A 22,629-nucleotide genomic window follows, 5' to 3' on the forward strand; every position below is an offset into this window, starting at 1 on the left:
TTTGCAAGAAACCTTCGACATATTAAGGAAATATAACATGAAGCTAAACCTAGAGAAGTGTGCATTTGGAGTCGGTTCGGGCAAGTTTCTTGGGTTCATGGTATCTAATCAGGGAATAGAGATCAACCCCGACAAAATAAAAGCCATAGATGACATCACCATAGTCGACAACATCAAGGCAGTTCAAAAACTATCCAGGCGGATAACCGCGTTGGGCCAGTTTATCTCGAGATCGACGGATAAGGGTCATCGGTTCTTCTCACTATTGAAAAAGAAGAACAAATTTTCTTGGACTCCGGAATGCCAGCAAGCTTTGGAAGAACTCAAGTGATACCTATCGAGCCCCCCTTTGCTGCACACTCCGAAGGCAGACGAATATTTGTACCTCTACTTGGCGGTTTTCGAGGTGGCGGTAAGTGGTGTCCTAGCCCGGGAGGAATAACGTACACGATTTCCTATTTATTATGTTAGTAAAATCCTAGGAGATGCCGAAACAAGGTATCCTCACCTAGAAAAGTTAAGGCTTCCTTACTAGGCTCTTCCAGGAAACTAAAAATGTACTTTTAATGCAACCACATATGTGTCGTCACCTCTTACTCGCTGAGAAATGTCATGCATAAGCCCAAGCTCTCACGCCGACTGGCCAAATGGGCCGCACAGATCAGCTGTACGATATCGAGTACAAACCCCGGACTGTCATAAAATCTCAAATTTTGGCGTACTTCGTGGCTAACTTTATGCCGGCCTTTATACCCGAGGTCAAATGGGAATTTTTGCTTACTTCGGGGGCTAATCCGAAGATCTGGACCCTATTCACGGACGGTGCCTCCAACGCAAAAGGGTCCGGGCTTGGTATCGTGTTAAAACCACTTGTGGGTAGTATAATTAGACAGTCCATTAGCACTGGAAAATTGACTAATAATGAAGCCGAGTATGAAGCAATGATTGCAAGTCTAGAACTGGCTAAGAGCCTCGTGGTCAAAGTGATCGAAGCAAAATGTGACTCCCTCCTTATTGTAAATCAAGTCAACGGAGCGTTCGAGGTAAAAGAGGAACAAATGCATATGTACCAGGACAAATTGTAGGTAACCCTACACCAATTCAAGGAATGGACTCCGCAGCACGTACCTCGAGATCAAAACAGTGAGGCTGATGCAGTGGCCAACTTGGGGTCAATTGTCGACTCCAATGAATTCGACTCGGGAGCAGTGGTGCAACTGATGAACTCAGTAGTAGAAGAAGGTCACGCCTAAGTAAACTCAATAAGCTTGACTTGGGATTGGAGAAACAAATACATATACTACTTGAAGACAGGAAAATTACCATTAGATCCCAAGGAATCGAAAGCCATGTGCACCAAAGCTGCTAGGTTTAGCTTAGTCGAAGGGAAATTGTTCAGAAAGTCCTTCTTAGGCCTACTGGCTAGATGCTTAGGTTCGGGAGAGACCGAATATGTCATGAGAGAAGTCCACGAGGGTACTTGAAGGAACCATTCGAGGGCAGAATCCTTGGTTCAGAAGCTAATAAAAGCCGGCTACTACTGGAATGAATTGGAAAATAATGTGAAAGACTATGTATAGAAATGCAATGAGTGTCAAAGACACGCTCCGATGATTTATCAACCAGGAGAGATGCTTCACACGGTCATGTTGCCATGGCCGTTATAAAGTGGGGAATGGATATCGCCGGTCCCGTGCCATGGGCGCCACGTAAGGCCCAATACACGTTACTCATGACCAACTATTTTTCCAAATAGGTCGAGATTCAGGCATTCGAGAAAGCCCGAGAGAAAGAAGTCATCGACTTCATCTGGGATCACATAATAAGTCAATTTGGGATACCGACCGAGATCATTTGTGACAGCGGAAAATAATTCGTCGGCATCAAGGTAAGTAAGTTTTTCGAAGGCCACAAGATCAAGAAGATATTATCAATGCCTTACCAACCTAGTGGGAAAGGGTAAGCAGAATCGACGAACAAAACTATACTCCAAAACCTGAAAAAGAGATTGACCAATTCAAAGGAAAAGTGGAAGGAAATCTTACTCGAAGCCTTGTGGGCATACCGTACGATTTCGAAGTCGAGTATCGGAGCGACCATATTCTCTATAGTCTATGGAGCGGAGGCCTTAATACCAATCGAGGTAGGGAAACAGAGCCTCAGGTTCCAGTATGCTATCGAAATGTCAAACGGTGAGGCCATGACCACGAGCCTGGAATTATTGGATGAAAGGCAGAAAGCCGCCCAGGTTTGGATGAGGGTCAAACGGTCAAATGAACCGTACCCATCCTGCATACTTCATTACTACACATTTTGCTTCATCGATGATTCGTAACGGATCCTAAATCCTAAAGCCCACAGGCTACCCCAACTCGGAGACTGTCATCCGATAAAAAATCAGATTGCCCGGGCTTTTGAATCTTGGAGGCACCGAGCCTATTAGGCAGTGCCCAAATATGAAAGGCTACGGTCGCCCTATAACGGCTTGGAGACATACGAAGTCCGTACAAAGAAAGTAAGGTCCTTACTTATAATCAAAACCTATTAAAGGGTTACCCTCGGGAAAAACACCATCGTATATGACTAAAACACTTAGCATCTTAAAGGCTTTCGATTTTAACGAAATTCCAAAGCCACGAGTAATCCGGAGTTGCCATCGAAATCGAGCCCCATTCAGACTTCTGAGGAACGGATGCTCCAGATTACGTTTAATTCTATGCTAAAGCATTAGGGACGATATGAAAATAAAACAAATGGCAGACGAATGCTAAAAAGTAAAAACATGATGTTACCAAAGGAAATATTTTATATACATATCTCAAAAAATATTTACACCTGATCTTCACCAGAGCTCGACTCGGCACCAGAATCTTCAGAACCTTCAGAACCTTCAAAACCTTTAGAACCTTCGGGCTCATAAAGTTCTTTTGCCTCGGCCTCGAGCCTCTTAGCTTCTTCAATTTCGGCCGACAGATCAAAACCCCGGGCATGAATCTCCCCGAGGGTCTCCCTCCGGGACAATCGCTTTACATATTCGGTCTTTATTCTTAAACGGGCCTCGGTTATCTCCACGTCATCTTTCTACTGGGATAACATTTATTCCACCTTGGAGGAATCAACTAAGATTGCCTTTAATTTGGACTTCAACACAGTGTATTCCCGGCCAAGATCGTCCCGTTCCGAGACGACTGAACCCAATTGTGCCTGGAGTTCACTATTTAGTCGAGACCACTTGTTAGCTTTGTCCTTTGTCACCCGGAACTGGTCCTTGACCGATGCCATCTCCTCCTTTGAAGCCTCATTTTCTGAGGCCACCAGGTCCATCATACTCCTTAGCGCCTCGGTCATAGTCATGACCTCGTTCATCTCGCCTTGGAGCTGGTCAATCAAGTCTATCTTCTCTTGTACCTGCGAAGTTGTATCGTTAATCACCATGCATAACCTCTCATTTTTACCCTCAAAGATCCTTACCTTCTCAACCAGTTCAGCATGCTACCGCTTCACGGACATAGCCTCCCTTTGAGCCTTTTCCAGCTCGCTCGGAGAATGGGGAGGTCATAGAGGGCTTCATCTTTTTGCTCATTGAAGACCTTATACATGTCCTTCTGTCGGGTTCGCTCTTTGATCTTGAACTCAAGTTAACTGATCTCCATACGAGATCGAAGGAAGCTTTCGTGATGAAGCACCGAAGCCTGAAAAACAAAACGTTAAGGTCATTAGAACATGATGAAACTAAGAAAGATTCGCAAAGGGTGCAAGGAATAGGAAGCTTACCCGATTCAGTTCCTGTTGTGCCTCGTTGAAGAGGCTCATGTGCCTACTTCATTCATTTTTGTCTGGTCCTCTTCAGTCACCAGGTAGTGACAATAGCTGGCCACACCCACCAAAGCGGACAACATCTGGGCGTCCACCGGGATAATAAGAACAACCGTTCTTTTACGGTCGGGATCCACACTCGGAGCAGGGAACTGCCTCACCAGTTTTGGACTCGAGCTTGGCTTGCCTGCTCGTGACGGCATGTCCTTTTTTGGGACCTCCAAGTGACTTAGCCCGGAGTAATCCTCCAATGCGCCCATGTCCATGCCGTAAAAAAACATGTTGAAGGCTTCATCCGTGCCTCGTGCTGTCTCATTTGATTTCTCTTTGCCAGCTCAAGCCTCATCAAACATAGACTTTGTATGAGACGGCGATTCCGCGATGTCGATGACACCGGCTATTCTCCTCGGAGCAGGAATAGCCTCTCGGGAGGCCGCAACCTCTGGTTCTCCATCCCGTCCCCAGGATAAAGAAGGATTGGCCTCTCGGCCGCTCTCTCCAGTAGCCATCTGTTCCTCCTCATCGGTGACCGGCCCATGGACGACGAATTCCAAGTCGTCATATTCAGGGTATTCCTTGAGCCGGAAAAGAGATTCGGAGCCCGGTGCCCTAGTCCAGGTTCTCCTATTGGTGCTTTTCCAGGCCTGGATCGCTACCCTTTACTTATTGACCTCGGCGTCCAAGGAGCCAGAGGATTTCCTCTTTTTCTTTTTCTCCTCCCGTGCGGCAACTCTAGGATGTTCCAAATTAGAGGGTTCAACAAGTGAGGACGGGGCCGCATCCTCATCCAATGGCTGAAGCTTAGTGGTCTTGGGAAAAACTAAAAAAAATGAAGTGATTTAGTAGGAACAAAGGTCATGTATGAAAGTCGAATTGTTCAGAAGAAGGAATCAACATGGGAACGGGCCTCTCACTTGCCCTTTCAAAGACTGCGGCATTCGCGCTCAAAATATGACATTTGTTTGTAAATCCCCTCGATCCACTCCTTGAAGCGGGGGACTGCATTGGGAACTTGGCGACCGCTGCACAATGATAGGCACATGCAATTAGAAAAAGAACGAAGAAAGCGCCAGAATACTAAGGAAGGAAATAAAACTTATGAGCTAAGTTTCAGTTTTTAGGGAACGGTAAAAACTAGGGAGGGAACGAGATCTTCGGTCTTCACCCGAACGAACCTCCTCTGCCAACCCAGATCTCGATCTTCATCGATGCTTGAGAACAGAGCTTTTCTTGCTCGGCGGACGAGCTTGATCAACCCCCCTCGAAAAACTCGGGGACTATAGAGACGAAGTTGGTGGTCGAGGATAAAACGAGATGCTTCGGTGTTGTTGACAAAATGACGGAAGAGGATTACGATCCTCCAGAGAGACGGGTGAATTTTCCTAAGGTAGACCTCGTACCTCTTGCAGAAACTAATGATTACAGGTTCTACCGGGGCAAGCGTGAAGGGGTAATTGTAAACACTTAGATACCCCTCTTCGTGGGTAGTAATGTCCTCATTTGGCCCGGGGACAACCACATCCTTGCCCTCCCGGTTACAGTCCACCTGGACTGTGGGGAGTATATCTTCGGTAATAGAGGATATGTACCTACATACCCCCTCACCTCGGTCTTGCTTACTGGAGGCTTTCTCGACTTTGAAGCTCTTCAAAGGAGGCTCTGGGGCCACCTCAGGAATGGCCACCTCGGCATTCTTGGCCGGGTTGGAAGCTAAAGGGGCGATCTGTTGAGGCACGTATTTGGAAGCTTTACCATCGGATTCTGGAAAATATGAAGGTTTGAAAGTAATGATGAAGGTTTGAAGATAAAGATGAAGATTTGAAGATATGGATGAAGATATTAAGGTCTAACTTGAAGATTTAAAGAAAGTGTATGAAGATTTGAAGATGAAGATATGAAGATCTTGAAAATAATATATGAGGATCTGGAGAGGTTAGAGTTAAGTGAGGGATTCGAGGGTAAGTCAATGAGCTATAGAATCGGAAAGTGAAAAAGTGAAAAATAGGTCGGAGCTTTTATATCGAAATGGTAATCAATGCGTGACGTTTCGCATTCAGGGACGATCAACCGGCGGCTGACATGTGTCCGAAGTCAGAGCAATGTAACTGATAGGACGTTTCGCTGACCCGTCAACTCAGTTGAAGCGTACGGAAGAAGGAACCAGGGATTAACTTATCGCCTCCGGTTGCTTCGATAAATCTACCCTCCGGAAAATGAGGGGACTATATGCATACGGGTAAAATTGGGGGCAGAGATTTTCCCAATTTCCCGATTAGGAAACAAAAGTGGAAGCACGGCTCATCGTGATCAAAATCAAGGCCCTGGAACTTCTCATATCGAAACCCGGGAGGAATGAATGACGACTCTGAGACCGGGCACGGTGGGATAACGGACCTAGATCGAGTATGCTTCGGGACCTCGAGAAACATGAAGAATGATTATGCATGGCGAGTAGGAGACCATAATACTCGGCCTCAACCGGATATCACGACGCGAATCCGGTCCAATATCAACCGTAGATCGGGATTTACCGAAAAAATAAGATTTTTATCTAATTTAGACGTGTATTAGGATTGAAATTCCTCTACTATATAAATGAAAAAGTTTTCTTTATTTTGGCACATTGTAACACGCAACTCAAAACAATAAAAATTTACTTTTGTCTTCTAGCTATTGTTCAAGGCATTGCTCATTTGTTCTTTTCTTCACTCGTGATCGAGCTTGTATCGAGGGTCCAATCGAGGACGAGTCCCACTGTTAAATCTAAGATCAGGCTTGGTCATTACATTGCTAGTGGTTTAATCGTTTATTTCGTCCTTAATTTATTTACCTGTTATTCTTAACTATTCGTATTGAATTAAATCACGTATCTTTTAAACCGCGTAGAAATTTATTTGTTACTCATTTTTAGGGTAAATAAATAGCAAGCCTGGTCCTGGGAGCAAGGCTTCCGAAGACAGCGATAAGAACAATACTAGATAGAAAGTAAAGTTATATTATTTAGCTTGAGAATAAAATATAGCATAAGTTTTGCTAGAGATTTCGTGTGTTACAATGGTTGTTGAAGTCACTATTTATAGCTATACCTAGGGAACAAGATCCTAGGATCAAGCTCCTCTTAAATAATAATTATGGGCGCCATTGAAGAATGTGTAACAGCAGGCCATGAATGTCAAAATTCTCTCCAACGGCTGCATATTTAATACTGAGGAATATTTTTCATTAAATGTCATCCGGTGGCAAACATTCATTTGCTTCCGTTGACCGTGTTCCCTTCGGGATCTATCATGTATTAACTGAAGATATTGTCCTCGGTGATGGTTTTCACTCGATTTATCTTTCGTCCGCCTCCGGTTCCACGTGTCACGCAATCATTCAATCATTTAATATAAATAAATTTTTACCCTATACAGTTCACATTATCAATACATTTTTACACTGTTAACTTTTAATTAAATACTTAATATTCAGCCGATTATTCCATTAAAGGAAGTGAAATGATATTGCAGTAGACATATAATAAAGTGTTTTCTTCCTAGTTCCAACCACATTAACCTTATTAGTTACATTCTTTTGCAACACAGAGTCCATATTAATTAAGTAAAATAGTTGATAAACAGGACAATAAACCCCTAACATTAGTGGAGAAATCAGAAATTTCTCTAAGGTACTCAAGAATTTAATTATGTATAAAAAATAATACTTAACCTATATAAGTAATATAATTTTTCAGCAAAGAATATTCTACTGAGCATTGTTCGTTGGCAAAGCTCCGATCCTACCTACATTATGAATTCCTCATGGGCATGTCATCACTCAGATGATCGTCTTTTTTAGTTGTTGCTTATCGTTGGCTTGAGCTTTTCAATCGATATTTTCAATTTATTAATTCTACCTCGCAAAATAAGTAGAGTAATTAAGAAGTAAGACGATATGAGAGTCCAGGCGAAAGTTGTCAACTAGTAACTTATAGTAATATGTTTAACATAGTTTTATAGTTGTTGCTTATTGCTGGCTTGAGCTTGTCAATAGATAATTTCAATTCATTAATTGTACCTCGCAAAACAAGTTACCAAATCTTATTCACTCACCCTAGCAGTAGCTAGCTACCAAAATTGTCGTACGTGTAGTAACAAATTAGGAAAATAATAAGGCAATAAAAGGGTAACATGATGCATTAAGTTGTCGTCTATGTACGAGATTCGAGAAAGGATCAAATCATAAAAATCTATTGTACGCAGTCTTATATCATAGATTGTTCCTCGACTCAAACCCGTAAAATCAATAAAGCAATGATAACTAAAATTGGGACCACTACAAAAAGGGTTGAAAGAGAGTTGAGTGATGGTGACATGTTTCTGTAATTGGATAACATTCAGTGGATGTGTAAAGAGCACATTATATATACTGTACAAAGAATAACAGACATTCCTGTTTATGTCCAAATTCAGTTGATGAAAATCCTCCTTACCCAAAGGAAATTTACCAATTGGGAACACAGTTGGTTTAGGTTGATGGGACTTTTTTTACCATGTATTTTTACCTTCTTCACATTGCATTTCAGTGATCTTTTTATGTGTAATTTGTTACCAGGCTTAATCCAAATCTTATGCACTTATGCACTCAACAAAAATTTTAGCTTGAAAGGTGTCGATCGCGGAAGTCATAAGGAGGCAGGGGCGGAGCTAGCTCTTCGCATACCGGTTCGGACTTCAAACTTTGACTCCGCCTCTATAAGAAGGGGTCTTTCAAAATGACGCGAAAAATAACTTTAGAGACAACTACTTTCGCCTAGTTAAATATCTAACAAGAGAAAACCGGTGCAAAAGTAATTCTTTCATATTGAATAAAATGAAGTCAGTGAACTTTTTTTTCAAGAGGTTGTTAAGAAGCTTCTACTGTGCAAATTAAACCTATTGAAGTGAACATCTAACCTCTTTACTATTCACATAACGTGAGTTGCGCAATTGTTGCCAATTTGCTTTATCCTACTTGGATTGTGTCTTATAGACTTGGTCACTATGGATACATGGGGATCAAGCATTAGATTTTGATTCCATCATTTAAATTCTGATCTCGGTAAGAAAAGTATTAAGAAAAACAGTCTTCGGTCAAAATTTTAAAGTATACTGGTCAGATTTTCTTAGGCAAATCTTATGGTGATTCCTTGCTATAATTTTACAAGTTATGGTATTGTCACAAAATTCTGACGGTTGCCATATTTTTGTGCAATTCAAAATTCTGACGAATCACCAAAATCTTTCATGTTGTGGCTGACTCTCTCTCTCTCTCTCTCTCTCTCTCTCTCTCTCTCTCTCTATATATATATATATATATATATATATATATATATATATATATATATATATATATATATATATATATATATATATCTTTACACAAATAGCCGGTCATATTCAGTGTTTACTTTTTCTAGACATACATAGATTGTATATATAATTATACACATATAGTACACAAAATATGTGTATATTATATCTCCACCGGCTATTTTTAGTTTAAGAAGTTGGGTGGTGGCTATTTGGATTAAATCCTTTTTTTAAAAGGTCCATCGAGCATAATTTCACCAATTTCGCTCATTGTAGAAGTCCAACTCTATATGAGGCTTTCTGTTCCGGCCACTTCCTATTAAGGCCCAAGCTAAATTTGGGCTCGTTAGACTAAACCTATCATCAGGGCCCATTAGTCTCTACAACTCCTCCTAGCCCTAAAAACTAGTTTACAGAAAATAACCCTAAAATAGGTAGCCATACCAAATAGGAGCGTCTGATAAAAATGGTTGTATAACAGAAAATAGGCGAAAAGTTCGCTCCCTACAATTACGTGGATACTGAGCGGAAAGCAAATAAAAAAAGAAAATATTCCCTACATGTGACTAGCCATGCGTGTGTATAACCATATGTAGTTGTGTCTCATTTTTTTATTATATGCTACATGTATTTCCCTTTACTTGTATAATTTGTGGATAATTCTGTTTACTTCATGTATAAATATGATAGATGAATATTTTAGATTTTGCATATTGATTATTCATTCATCGTTGAATAATGAATGTATAGATGTATATAGCCATGTTTGTACGTGTACCATATATAATCCATGTGTAGATGTGTGTAAAATTTATATTATGTAGCGATATGTGTTTTCCTTTGCATGTATAATCTATGTATGACTCTGTTGTATAAATGCAATAGTTATATATTTATTCGAGCTTGCAGATTCAATATTCATTTATCATTGAATAATGAATGTGTAGTTGTATAACTCTGTTTGCATGTATAATGTGTGTAGTGTAAATTTTTTATATAAAAGCAGATTCATTAATGCTTTGTTTTATATGTATAAATTGCATATATTGAAAATAAACCAATTGATAAGACATCAACAGAAAAATAATCCCCCAAAAAGATAAATAAAATTATAACTAAAACTCAAGTTCTAGCAACGCTACTTCATCTTCAAATTTCTCTGATTGATTAACAATCATTTAACCTTCGACTAAATTATCTTCTTGTTTCGCCCGTCCATTATTCCACAACAGTGTGCTGTACCTTTTTCGGATCTTGTTAATAGCATAACCAACTTTTAGAAATAGAAATCTTCACTTTAATGGGAACAAAATCCTTCACTTCAATAAGAAAGATTGAGCAAAAATGAGGGAATGAAGGGAGAGAGAAACCAAATTCTTTACTTCGTTGCGATGGGAGAGAGACCAAAATAGAAAATAAAAGAGAACTTTTTTTGTTGGGTATCAGATTCGTATATTTTCATATAGGTGCCTTATCCCCTATGATCCCTAAAATTAAGTGATTTCAAATCACAATCCCTGCAGGCTAACTTGTCAACTAGCTTGACTGGCTAAAAAAAGTAAAAAGGATGTGTACAACGTTTAAAATGAGTTATAAAAATAAAATAGGTTTATTTAGAATTTATAACTGATATGGACTGCTAGTTCAGTTAATTGTTCTCATAGGGCATGTCATGCCCATTCCCATTTCTTTTTATTTTTCTTGATTCTTTGTGCAAAAGAGACTCTTTTTTTTTTTATATTCGATGTTCAATGTTCGTTTTTAGAATCGGACAAATGTAAATTCGCATTGCATAAGATCCATTAAAAAAAAAAATATTCTCTATGAGAATTTTTTTCATTTTCAATGCTCGAAGCCGAGAACTGAAAACGAACTGTGGTGGAGGACTACTTCATACATTGCTTGATTTTCGACATCTGAAATTTTGAATAAAGACAAAACCCATTCTAGAAAAAAGAAACAGAAAAGATGTACTTCATCTTGGATACACCTCAGCTGCGAAGAGAGCCCATTAAATTTGAATCACAGTTCTACGAGTTCAAAATTTCAACGGCCTCGTTTTTACTGCCTAATTGACTTTCTTTATTCTACTGTTGACTATAGAAGAAAAAAATTATTTCATCCGTTTCAATTTAGATGATTTAGTTTGACTTGGCACGGGTTTAAGAGAAAGAGGGATACTTTTGAAACTTGTGGTCTTAAAAGTTTAAGGGGTAAAAGCTTTGTGGAGCCATGACATTTGTGTTGTTATAAAAGCTTCTTATTAAGGGTAAAATAAAAAATTTAAAGTTGAATTGTTTTCAATTATAGAAATGTGTCATTCTTTTTGGAACGGACTAATAAGGAAAGTGTGTCATCTAAATTGAAACGGATGGAGTAATATATTCTAGATGAGTAAAGCAAAGTGCAACTATATGGCATTTCTTTCATTTTCCCCAACTTGGTTCCATAATGTTGGAAAAGTAAAAGTTATTCAGGGATTAAATAATACCCAAACAAAACATGGGATAAAGTTAATCTCAGCCATTATCTCGAAATTATTATTCTTATCTAGTGTTTTAAAAGACGTTTGTGGGAGTCGCCTCGGGGCTCGTCCGGGGATGGAGCACTATCAAAATGCACAGAGGCTCACGTATCGGGCTTAGTTCTATGAGGCTTACGTCCCAAGTGCCCGACTAGGCGCCCGAATACGCCTAACGCTCAATGCTCGGGACTCGCCTAATAGTTTCTAACATAAATTATGCGTCTAGTTACCCAATTAGCACTGTTGACCCTCAAAATTCTTTAACAAATGAATGACTAAAGTTCTATTCATCTATAAAAATATGAAATTGAGAGTAACTCAAAATAATGAGTCATATTATTACATATTTACTAATTGAGAATATTGTGAGGATAAATATCATTTGAATAGTCAAAATTTATATCGTCACTTGCTATAGGTCTTTATATCTTAGTTATACATCTCTCAAAGTCGTCCAACTTTTATTATTTTGCTATTTAAAAGTATTTTTATATTTATTCAAAAGGAGTAATATTTTAAATTATAATTTTAATAAAATTTAGTGATTATTACCTTTCAGATAGGTAAACTTTGTAGTTTGATAATATTTTTAAACACATTATGATTTTTTAATCGTTTGAAAGATAAAACGTTTTAGTTGATTTTTTATCTCATAGTAACTTTAACACTATTTTATTATTTATGTTAATAAAATATGCTAGATATTTTATTTTTATGAGTTTTTTAATACCTTATAATTTTCTTAAAATTTTAATGTATTATATATATTTTTTTGTGTGATTATTTTGCTATTTTATAAATTAAAAAATTTAAAGATCCATGGGACTTACGCCTCACCCAACGTTAAGTAAAACGCCCCGCCTCACGAGTCGCGTCTTCGCCTTTTAAAAATATTGTTCTTATCCCATGCACTAAACGATCCCTTAGATTGTTAATTATCGCTTAACACAGCTCCAGATACAGAAAACAACTTGACATGAGGGGGATTATTGCAAAATAAGGACTCTTATAGTTAGAGAGGCCATTCTATCACAGGTTTGGCAAGTGTTTCTACTCACTACTGTTTTTGTCTAGACACATTGGAATAGGAAGATAATCACAAAATTTTGTCCTAATTACGAGAATAATACATGGCAGCTGTCAACCTCTATTTACAAGAAAAAGTACACCAAACTCAAAATTTGAAAGGCAGAAACCAATTCAAATTTATTAGTAAGAACTAACTACCAATCAAACTCAAATGCTTCATTAGCCTATTAGAGCAATTTGTACAATAAAACAACCACCATCACCCTCAAAATTCTTGCACCATACACTTACCAATATGCCTAGCAATCAAAGGGCACAAAATCATATAACTTATCTTTTATACACACATATAGAGTCCGAGCTAGTCACAGTGAATTCTGTCAAACTGGTTGCATATATTCTAGATCCGCCACTGGTCCTGTACCCCTATTCGGCCCGTGACCCCATCTTTTACCTAATCAATTTCTGCATGCTTCAACCCAGGGTTACGGGGAAAGATGTAGATCGATTATCCTAGATAGACAACTACATAGAATATATTCTTTGATTTTGTCCCCCTGTCATCTTCTACCTAATCAGTTCTGCATGCTTCAACCCAGAGCTATGGGGAAAGATGTAGATCGATCGCCCTAGATAGACAACTACGTAGAGGGTCTTTACTAGTCTATATGTTCTTTGATTTCGCTCCCCTCCCCACCCCTCTCCCCCAACCCAAGGAAAATATACCTATGATGTCTGTTGCCAAAACCAGAAATAGACTTTGGTGGGGCATGAGCTACATTATGCAGTATGACACCTAGAAAGCAAATGAATCAATGGTCATTAAAACTTAACTAGCTTTAATCATTTTCCCTCTTTGCATTTGAGTTTGAAGTTTCTCTTTAGCATGCCTCAGTGCATCAAGAACTTCTCTCACTGTAGCATCAAGAACAACTGGATCAATGGTTTGCTTTGTCTTTGGTAGATCCATAGGAACTAATGCCAATGAATTGTCCACATTGTCCTCTTGAAAATCCACTTCATTTCTTCCATTTTTGTTTTCCTCCTCAACTGAAGATTTCAAACTAGAACCGTAATAACAAAAATGTTAGTACAAGAATATTGGATGGTTTCACATGAATAAAAGACCTTAGAAAAGATAATATTACTATTTCCCTTTTTTTAGTTTTTGTGTCTTACTTTCCTTTTTAGTTTGTTAAAAAAGAATGTTTCTTTCTATATTTAGTAACTCTTTAACTCCAATTCTTTACGTGATGTATTTAAGATTATAAGATTTAAGGACATTATGGTAGTACATTACACACATCTTTAGTTTAAGACCACATGATTTAAAAAAAATTCTTATTTTCTCAAACTCCGTGTCTACTCAAACTTAGACACATAAGCTAAAACGGATGGAGTATCTTTTATCTGCAAATGGAGTGTGAGTTTAACTTCTATATACAAATTTAGGTCACCTAAAAAATAATTACAAGTATCATTTACAAAAGTTGTGATTCGAAACCCAAAAAATAATGGAGGTTGCCCGTTATGACAAATTAAAATACACTTCTTATAAAAAAATATTTATACTATCAGTGTATACAAGTTAAATCCATTGAGTATACATACCTATTGGGATCTGTCTTTGAGAATTCAAATTCACTTGATTTAGCAGAATGTTCTTTTGCTGAAAGATTCTCAATATCTTGGATAGAAATGCTCATTTGTGAACCATCTTTCTCTAAATTGATCGACTTTTCTTCAGATTTTCTCTTCTGAATGAGCTCTGAACAATTAAGATTTTCATAGCTAGATTTTGTACTCCCAACTGATTCTTGACAATCTCTATCTTCTGATTGTTTGGCACTGCTACAAGCTGTGGATGTTAGAGATGAAATTTCACTCTTTAAAAAGCTTGAATTCTCTGATTCATCTGAATAATAAGATATATTCTTTGACTCAAGCTTCTTTATCAGAAATTTAAGCTTCTTTTCTGCTTTGTTCCTTGATTTAGTCTCTTCTCTCAACTTATACTCCAGCTCAATCAGCTGTAAATTTTCAAAGAATTACACCATGTTACTCCAAGTGAAAAAAAAAAACTAAAGTTTTTTTAAAAAAAAATTTGAACCAACAACATAAGCACTATTACTAAATAAAGGGCAGTCCGGTGACTAAGCTCCAGCTATGCGCGGGATCGGGAAAAGAGTCGGACCACGAGGATCTATTGTACGCAGTTTTACCTTGTATTTCTGCAAGAGGCTGTTTTCACGTCTCGAACCCGTGACCTCATAGTTATATGGGCAGCAGTGGAGGACCCAAGATTTTGTGCAAGTGGGTTTAATTTTAGAAGTACATACCTTTAGTCATAAAATAGTAGTTGTCAAGTGGGTTCAAATAAAATATTTATACAAAATTTACACAGTTTTAATTCTAATTTATGCATATACACAGTATTATTTTTTGACGAAGCTACGTGGGTTCGCCACTGTATGGGCAGTAACTTAACTAGTTACGCTACTTATATGGGTAGTAACTTAACTAGTTACGCCAAGACTGCGTGCACTTTTACTAAATAAACAGAGGAATGGAAATAAGAACCTTGGTTCCCTTAATCTCTGCCTCCTCTTTTGCATTTCTTGAAGCCACTCTTTCTGCAAGCAATCTCCCTCTTAGACATTCCACTGTTCTTAAACTATCTTCTTCTTCCATTTTCTTCTCACTGAGAAAAAAAAAAAATCAGAAATGTGTCAAAATTCAAGAAACAAGAAGAAAAAGGCCAATTTAGACTTCGCGGAGTCAGGATTTTTACTAAAACACGATCAAATCAAGAAAATCAACATATATAGTATACAATAACAACAACAACAAATCCAGTGTAATCCCAGGGGTGGAGTCTGGGAAGGATAGGATTAGGATAGTGTGTACGCAAATCCCACCCCTACCTTTAAGAAAAAGGACAACTCGATGTACAAAGCATCTCACATTCACGCAAGATCGGAAAAATGACACATATAAGCAGCCTACCCTGATGTAAACAGTGACTGATTATACGGCTCGAACCCGTGACCTATGAGTCACAACTTTATAGTGTGTACTTAAATTCAACATATAGTATGTATACTTAAAAGAATTCAGCGAATGGCTACGCCACTACACTTGAGTAGTTTCAAGAATGAACAAGAAATAAGGGGAAATACCTCAATTTTCCATCTGCATTTGATTCACATGTCATCTTCTTATCGATTCTCTTGTACACTCCAGTCAAACCAAGAAAGTATTCTGTTGTAGCTTTGGGAACTTTTAATCAAAGGACGCACATAAATTAGTAAAACATCAAAATTCCAAAGGAAAACTGAGGAGAACACCTTTTGCTTTAACAAAAATGGCCACAGTATCAGTGCAAAACATTTGAGAAAAGGTGAGGGATTTATAAGAAATACTCCTAGAAAACTTGATTGTTTACTGAAAATACTAGAGACTAACTTTTTGAAAAAAACTTCAAAGAATTAGAGACAGAGTTTTGGACAGTTACCCCACAATAAATTGTCTTTTTCTGTAACTTCACATTAAAGTTATAGCCAACCTTAGTGTCAGTAAGCTTTAAGTGGTCATTAATGCAACATTATGTTCTATTCCCGCTATTAAAAAAATTCAAATATGTAAAAGTAATTGTCTTATCGACAATAAATATCTGCTTTTCGCGGATCTATATGTAGGAGTTTTTGTTTTTAAATTTAAAAAACAGCCTTATAAAAGTATTTTCTAGAATTACTTTAAAATTTTTGGTAAACTTGTCACTTAATTAATACTACTATTAAATACTTCTATTATTCTGGAAAAAATATTTTTTATTTCTTTAAAAATGTCAATTATTTTAAAACAAATTTAATTTGTCAAAATCGTAAATAATATAAACATGAGGCAGTACCATTTAAGGGTCAAAGAAGTGCAAGCTGATTGACGATTTAAGCACTCAAAAAAAGTGAGTAAAGGATCAGCAGCATATTATGATGTGTTACAATACAAAATAAATTACTAATGAAATTGTCTTCACTCAGTAGCGGAGCCACATGCACCCAAGGGTCGACATCCCTTCATCATAAAATTACATTATTTAGTTCGGTAATTTTTTTTAAAATATGTATGTATACTATATAATGACATTCATTGATTTCTTGGTGAGTTTGTTTCTTTATATTTTGACTCTACTTAATAAAAATTCGAGTTCCGCCACTACTTTTACTTTAATTAGCCTTTTAGTTATGACGATTCGCACCATTCAAATGAGTTAGTTGAATGATATAATAGCAAATGGTTTGTATGCAACTAACAAACTACTACTAACAACTACTGCTAAAATATATTTTTTCTTGAGTCGAAGTCTATCGGAAATAATATTTCTAATGACTCAGGTTACAGGTAAGGCTTGTATTTACATTGCCCTTTCACATACTCACTTAGATTATACTAAATTTATTGTTGTTATTGTAAGTACTGCTTAAATGTGAATGCTGGAGCAAAACTCTTCTGCAGACTGCAAACCTTTATATTATGCATTAACTAGATGGTTAGGTAAGAAAACAACCATTTTATTAATTTGCTCTAACGTGGAACATATTTCTTTTCTCTAAATTTAATTTATTAGGGACTTTCTAACCTGCTCATTTCAGCTCATGTTTGAATTTGAAATTTGAAGAAAGAACAAGAATATTAAAAATGTGTTTATCCAAGAAATTTTGCAAGTTTTTGAATTTTTTTTTAAACTTTTCAAAAAAAAAATTTCCACTCATAAAACTGTAATATTTTTTCAAGTGAAATATATGTGCAAACATTCCGGTAAGTACCATTTTTCAACTTAACTCCAAATACTATTTTTCTTTTCAAAAATTATAATTTTTGTGTCTAAACGCCTACTAAAATTACTGAGGAAACTGTTGGCTAGACGTCACATGATTTTCCGTGCGTTTGTCCCTTTCCTTTTTTGGCTTCACTCTTTGCTCGTGTCTGCCTTCTCACTTAGGTAACACCGTAACACATCAACTTGCCGACACAACGGGAACAAAACTTCAATGCAATTGTTTTTGAATTTTTGGTGAAGGAAGTTCAAATGAAGCTTCTTCTGCTCCTCTAGCTGCACCATTTTCAACTTGGAATTGTTTTTGAATTTTTGTGAGTAATTTAGAGTGTAAATTCTAAGAAATAATTTTTTATAATTTTTCAAATTTTGGAATTCACTTCAAGTTAGATTTTTGAAGTTTCATGGCCAAACACCGACTATGAAAAAAATTGAAAAATAATTCCGAAAAAAAAGTAATTTTTTTATGGCCAAACGAGTCCTAAATCAGCTTATTTTGAAACGTGGTTTTTTTTTTTCAAATGTGTCTTTTAAAATAGTAATTTTGGTAAGAAACAATTTGTATTTGATTAATTAATTTGAAAAATACTTTTGAACATCAATTAATATTTGGCGAAACTTTAAAAAGTGATGTTAAGTATATTTTTCTCAAAAGTACTTTTTAAAAAAAAAAATTGTGAAAGAAAAGAAAGAGGTAACCTTAAATTTGTACCATTGGAATGCTGCAAGATAAAGTTATAAATATTAAACCACAATTCCAATTCCACTACAGTTGGAATTTGGAGGACAGTTTGAATCAATCGAGTGCAAGTAAGTTGGAAGTAATTTTTGTGGTAAACAATTAAAGTAATTGCACTGTAGAAGAAACGAAATGGTGGCGGCTTATAGGTGATTAAATAATGTATACCAGAAGGGGGAAAAAGAGAACCAATGAATATCTTAAATATGCACTTATAGAGTGTAGTGATAGCGAGAGTTAATAACTTTATAGCTCCACGACTGAAAAAACAATTGTTATAGAGTTTCAAATTTCATAAGTAAATTGTTATAAAATTTCAAATTTCACTTGATATATAATTTGAAATTCCATAACAAATAGCTATTTTTCAATTACGGAAAATGAAAATTCATTACTTGTGAATTTTATATCCCCGGAAGTACCAAATGGGTAGAAATGACATCATGTAGCCACTCTAAAGGGCTATTATTTAAGAATTAATCAGTGCATCCTGAATTTTAGTTTTTCAGCTCAAATTTTTGGGACAAAAATATACTGAATTATCATGAAGTTAAGATTTTTAGTTTAAAATTTTAGGACAAAATAAATACTACTACCTCCGTCTCATATTATGTGTCGTGTTTCTCTTTTACATGTCCCTTAAGGAATATTAATTAGGAAAAGGATTTGACTATTCTACCATTATTTATGTTATAAGATATAATCTCTTTTCATTGAATATTTATTCTATTCATGTGTTATCTTCATCTTCAAAAATAATTATTACTAAGGGTAAAAAAGGAAAAAAATAATGAGTTTCGTCTTGAACTTCTAAAATGATAAATAATTTGAGACAACTATTTTTAATAACCACGACTGTTAATAAGAGACGAAAAGAGTACCTAATTTCTAAATAACATATCTGGAAATGGCTATATGTGCACTTGCCCCACCAAATGGGGACTAAGGTTTGGACCTTTTGGTTCCTATCGCCATCCCATCGAGGAATTAAATTCACCCAACAATAAATATTCCAATTATTTTCTGACATTTTTCAAAAAAATTATATTATTCCCATAACCTCACATTAATTGGAACATTGTCTCCTTTCTTTCCTAGTTTCCAATTACCCATTCAAAAAGCAAATGCCTTTCTTTCAGTATCTTTGAAATATTGAGAAATAGACAAAATGTCAGTTTGAGATAAAATTATTACAAGAAAATTATGGAAGATTTATAAAGAAGTTATAGCTACTCCTATTATATTTTCCATTCCCCTCTTTGGCTTAAGAAAAAAAAAGAGAGAAAAGAGGAAATAAGAAAGTGGAGATCACCAAAATCAAATACCTTAATTTTCTCCCATCAACTACTTGCGTCAATAAATTTACTAATCAAAAACTTGAGATAATGTGTGTAAACGGAAAAATGATTCATAAGTAGTTATTAATGGAGTTACGGTTACCAAAGTCTAAGATGTCGATATCAATTTTGGCCGAATTGTTTCACATGATCACGTTTTCTAAACAAACCTGAGCCAATCCTGATTGATCTTGTAAGATTTTCTCCCCTTTTCTCCTTTATTTTCCTTTCTTTAACCTTGATTAATTTTTCTTTCATCAGTAATGAACCAGTAATCTTTTTGTACTGAAAAAGCAAAAAAGGGAATAGTTTCAGCTTTTTATTGCTTTAGGGTTATGAAGATCTCACTAGCACATCGTTGATTTATAAGATTTCCAATGGGCCCAAGGGAATCAGATGTGCCCGTACTGGCATTTTGCTGGTCCCTTTCGTTGTTAATTGGTTTCATTTGTTAGTTAGTCTGATCTAAAAGCTTTTTCATAAAATTCTCTTTGTAGTGGAATTAGTCTAATTATTTCTGATATGCATTCTAATACATATTCTATATATTCTATATCTTGGGTTCTTTGATAGTCTTCTATATTATTTTCTATTAGATTTTTTAGTAAATTTATATTTTCTGTAGTTTGTTGCCAGTATTGTAGATATGTATGATTCATTATATGCTATCAAAATATAGGTCTAGTTCATATAAATCTGTTTCTGGTATGATTAGTTCTGTCCAATTTTGGTCTATTATTTCTGTTATTTCAAAGGCTAATATTTTTTCATAGATTATTCTTCTTACATCATTATTAATGTCTTTTAGTATATAAAGTATAAGTGTTTTATAGGTAATATCATCGTCTATTAGATAAGTGTTCATCTTATCATATGATTTACTAAAACATATTCCTTTTAATCTCTATGTTTATTATCCTTATTCATCATATTATAATAAGTTATTTTAATCGTCTTTTTTAGTCACTACCATGATTTTTTGCTTCAATCAGTTACCCTAACAGCGCTTCAACTCTTGTTTACTCCCCTAAACGGCCTTCTGCCTACCGGTTTCAACTTTAGGATGCATAGTCTGGGCTTACTTACTCTTAGCATATTTTCATGGCAAACTTACTTAAGATGATTTTTATAACAGTACTATTATATGATGGATAATTATAATCTACATGTAAGAGATTATCAGGAATATACTAGTTTAGCTAGTCATGTTTATAGTGTTACATACCTGTTTTTGTAGATTCTTGGTGTCTTCTTGTTGATCTTTCATATTTTCTTGCTGATTCATAGCTTGCTTATCTTCCATAGCTTTCCTGTATTTTATCTTTAAGTATTTTATCTGTAAGTATTTCTTGTGAGAAGAGAAGAGAGAGGAGAGAGAAGCCCTTGGCCTGAAGATGTAGCCTGTTTTATTTCATAATCGAAAGACTTATTTATAATATTACAAAATGACTTTTACTATTCATGAACGTCCTTTACTGTTCATGAATCTGACTCTTGACTCTTACTATTCATGAACGACCTTTACTGTTCATGAAAACTGACTATTGACTCTTACTATTCATGAACGACCTTTACTGTTCATGAAAACTGACTCTTACTATTACTATTTACTTTACGACTTTTACAAAAAACAAAATAACATAAAGAAAAGAAAGGAATCTAATATCTCTTTCATATTATTTTGTCTGCCATATTTCTTTGTCTAGCTTGTCGTCTTCTTCTTCAGTAATCTTCTTCTTGTTTATTCCAGTTGTACGTCTGGAACAATATTATCTTCTCCTTTGCATTTTGAGCATATGTGATCTGGATATTTGTGACTGATTAACTTGCAATATCTTGTTAATAATTCTGGAGAAATAAAATTTGTCCTTATAGCTCTTGTAGTTGTAGATTGTTCTGGCTTCAAAAGACTTAAGACCCATTGTCTTAATTCTTCCATATCTGGTTCTCGTATTTCTCTGCAGTTTGAATATATCATTGTCTGTTCTCTTGAATAATAACTCCAAATAGCATTCTGGTTTAGGTAGTTGTTTGCTAGTTCATTTAGTATAGTGGATATTCCGATAATCCTTTTATTTGCATAAAAATCTGGAATATTTATTTTTTCTATTTCTTCTTGTTCTTCTATTTTTTCCGGTACTAGCATTTCCCTTGTAAGTCCGATCTTGATAACTTGTATGATGGGTTTTATTTCTTCATATAGTATCTCTGTTGTAGCTGAATAGAATCGTATATAGAATAGTGTTCCTTTGGTTATTCTTTTGTACTGCATAAATGCTCTGTATACTTCTGGTATGGTAGCTATTTCTTGTCCTGTCTGTGTATATACTGTATCTAGTAATCCGTAATTGTAGCAAGTGGCTACTAGTTTTGCATTTGTATTTGGTAATGCTATTAATTTATTATATCCTGTTAGATAATGAGTAATATAATCTTCATCTGGATTTTGGGTAGTTTGGGATCTTGGATTTTTGTTTAGGAAGTTTTGTATTTTATATATGTTGTCTATATATGTACGGGTTATATGGTTGTATATCTTTTTGGCTTGGTTTAGGCTTTCTTTGTAGGTGTTTATCTGTGGTGGTAGGAATATTTCTTTCTGGGTATTTTGGATATTTTTCTGTATGAATGGTTTTGAAAATAGATTGTTCATATTTGTATTTGTATATCTAGGTTTAATTTCTTCCTTCTTCTTTGCAGATAAACTGCTAGCTGTGCTACTTCCTGCAACTGCATTTAACAAACTGTTATGAGTTTTTAGGTGTTTCTCAACGTCACCTTCTAGCTCTGGAATTTTAGAGACTTCCGATCGTCTTATCTCCGCATTTTTCAAGTCATGCTGCTGACCACTAGCTGTTTTCTTTAATATCTGTATCTCTTCTTCTATGCTTTCCACTTTTTTACAAAGTGTAGTCATAGCTAAGAGTAGATTTTCCATTGTATTATCTGGTTCAGTTTGGGTAGATTTGTCTTGATAAGTAATCTGCAACAACATTCTTGTTAGTAGTGATTATTTC

At 35.9% G+C, this 22,629-nt stretch overlaps 1 protein-coding gene across 1 annotated transcript; it reads right to left on the reverse strand.

Annotated features, from left to right (window-relative positions):
* Positions 1-12,797: 12,797 nt before the first annotated feature.
* LOC107763610 (uncharacterized) lies at positions 12,798-16,195 on the reverse strand. The gene is made up of 4 exons (XM_016582099.2): positions 15,879-16,195; positions 15,280-15,400; positions 14,311-14,729; positions 12,798-13,763 (listed from the first exon to the last, which is right to left on the reverse strand). The coding sequence occupies exons 1-4, from the start codon at positions 15,911-15,913 to the stop codon at positions 13,529-13,531; spliced, it is 810 nt and encodes a 269-aa protein (XP_016437585.1). The 5' UTR covers positions 15,914-16,195; the 3' UTR covers positions 12,798-13,528.
* Positions 16,196-22,629: the final 6,434 nt, after the last annotated feature.

Source organism: Nicotiana tabacum, chromosome 2 (genome assembly GCF_000715075.1).
Source record: "Nicotiana tabacum cultivar K326 chromosome 2, ASM71507v2, whole genome shotgun sequence".
Lineage (NCBI taxonomy): Eukaryota > Viridiplantae > Streptophyta > Magnoliopsida > Solanales > Solanaceae > Nicotiana > Nicotiana tabacum.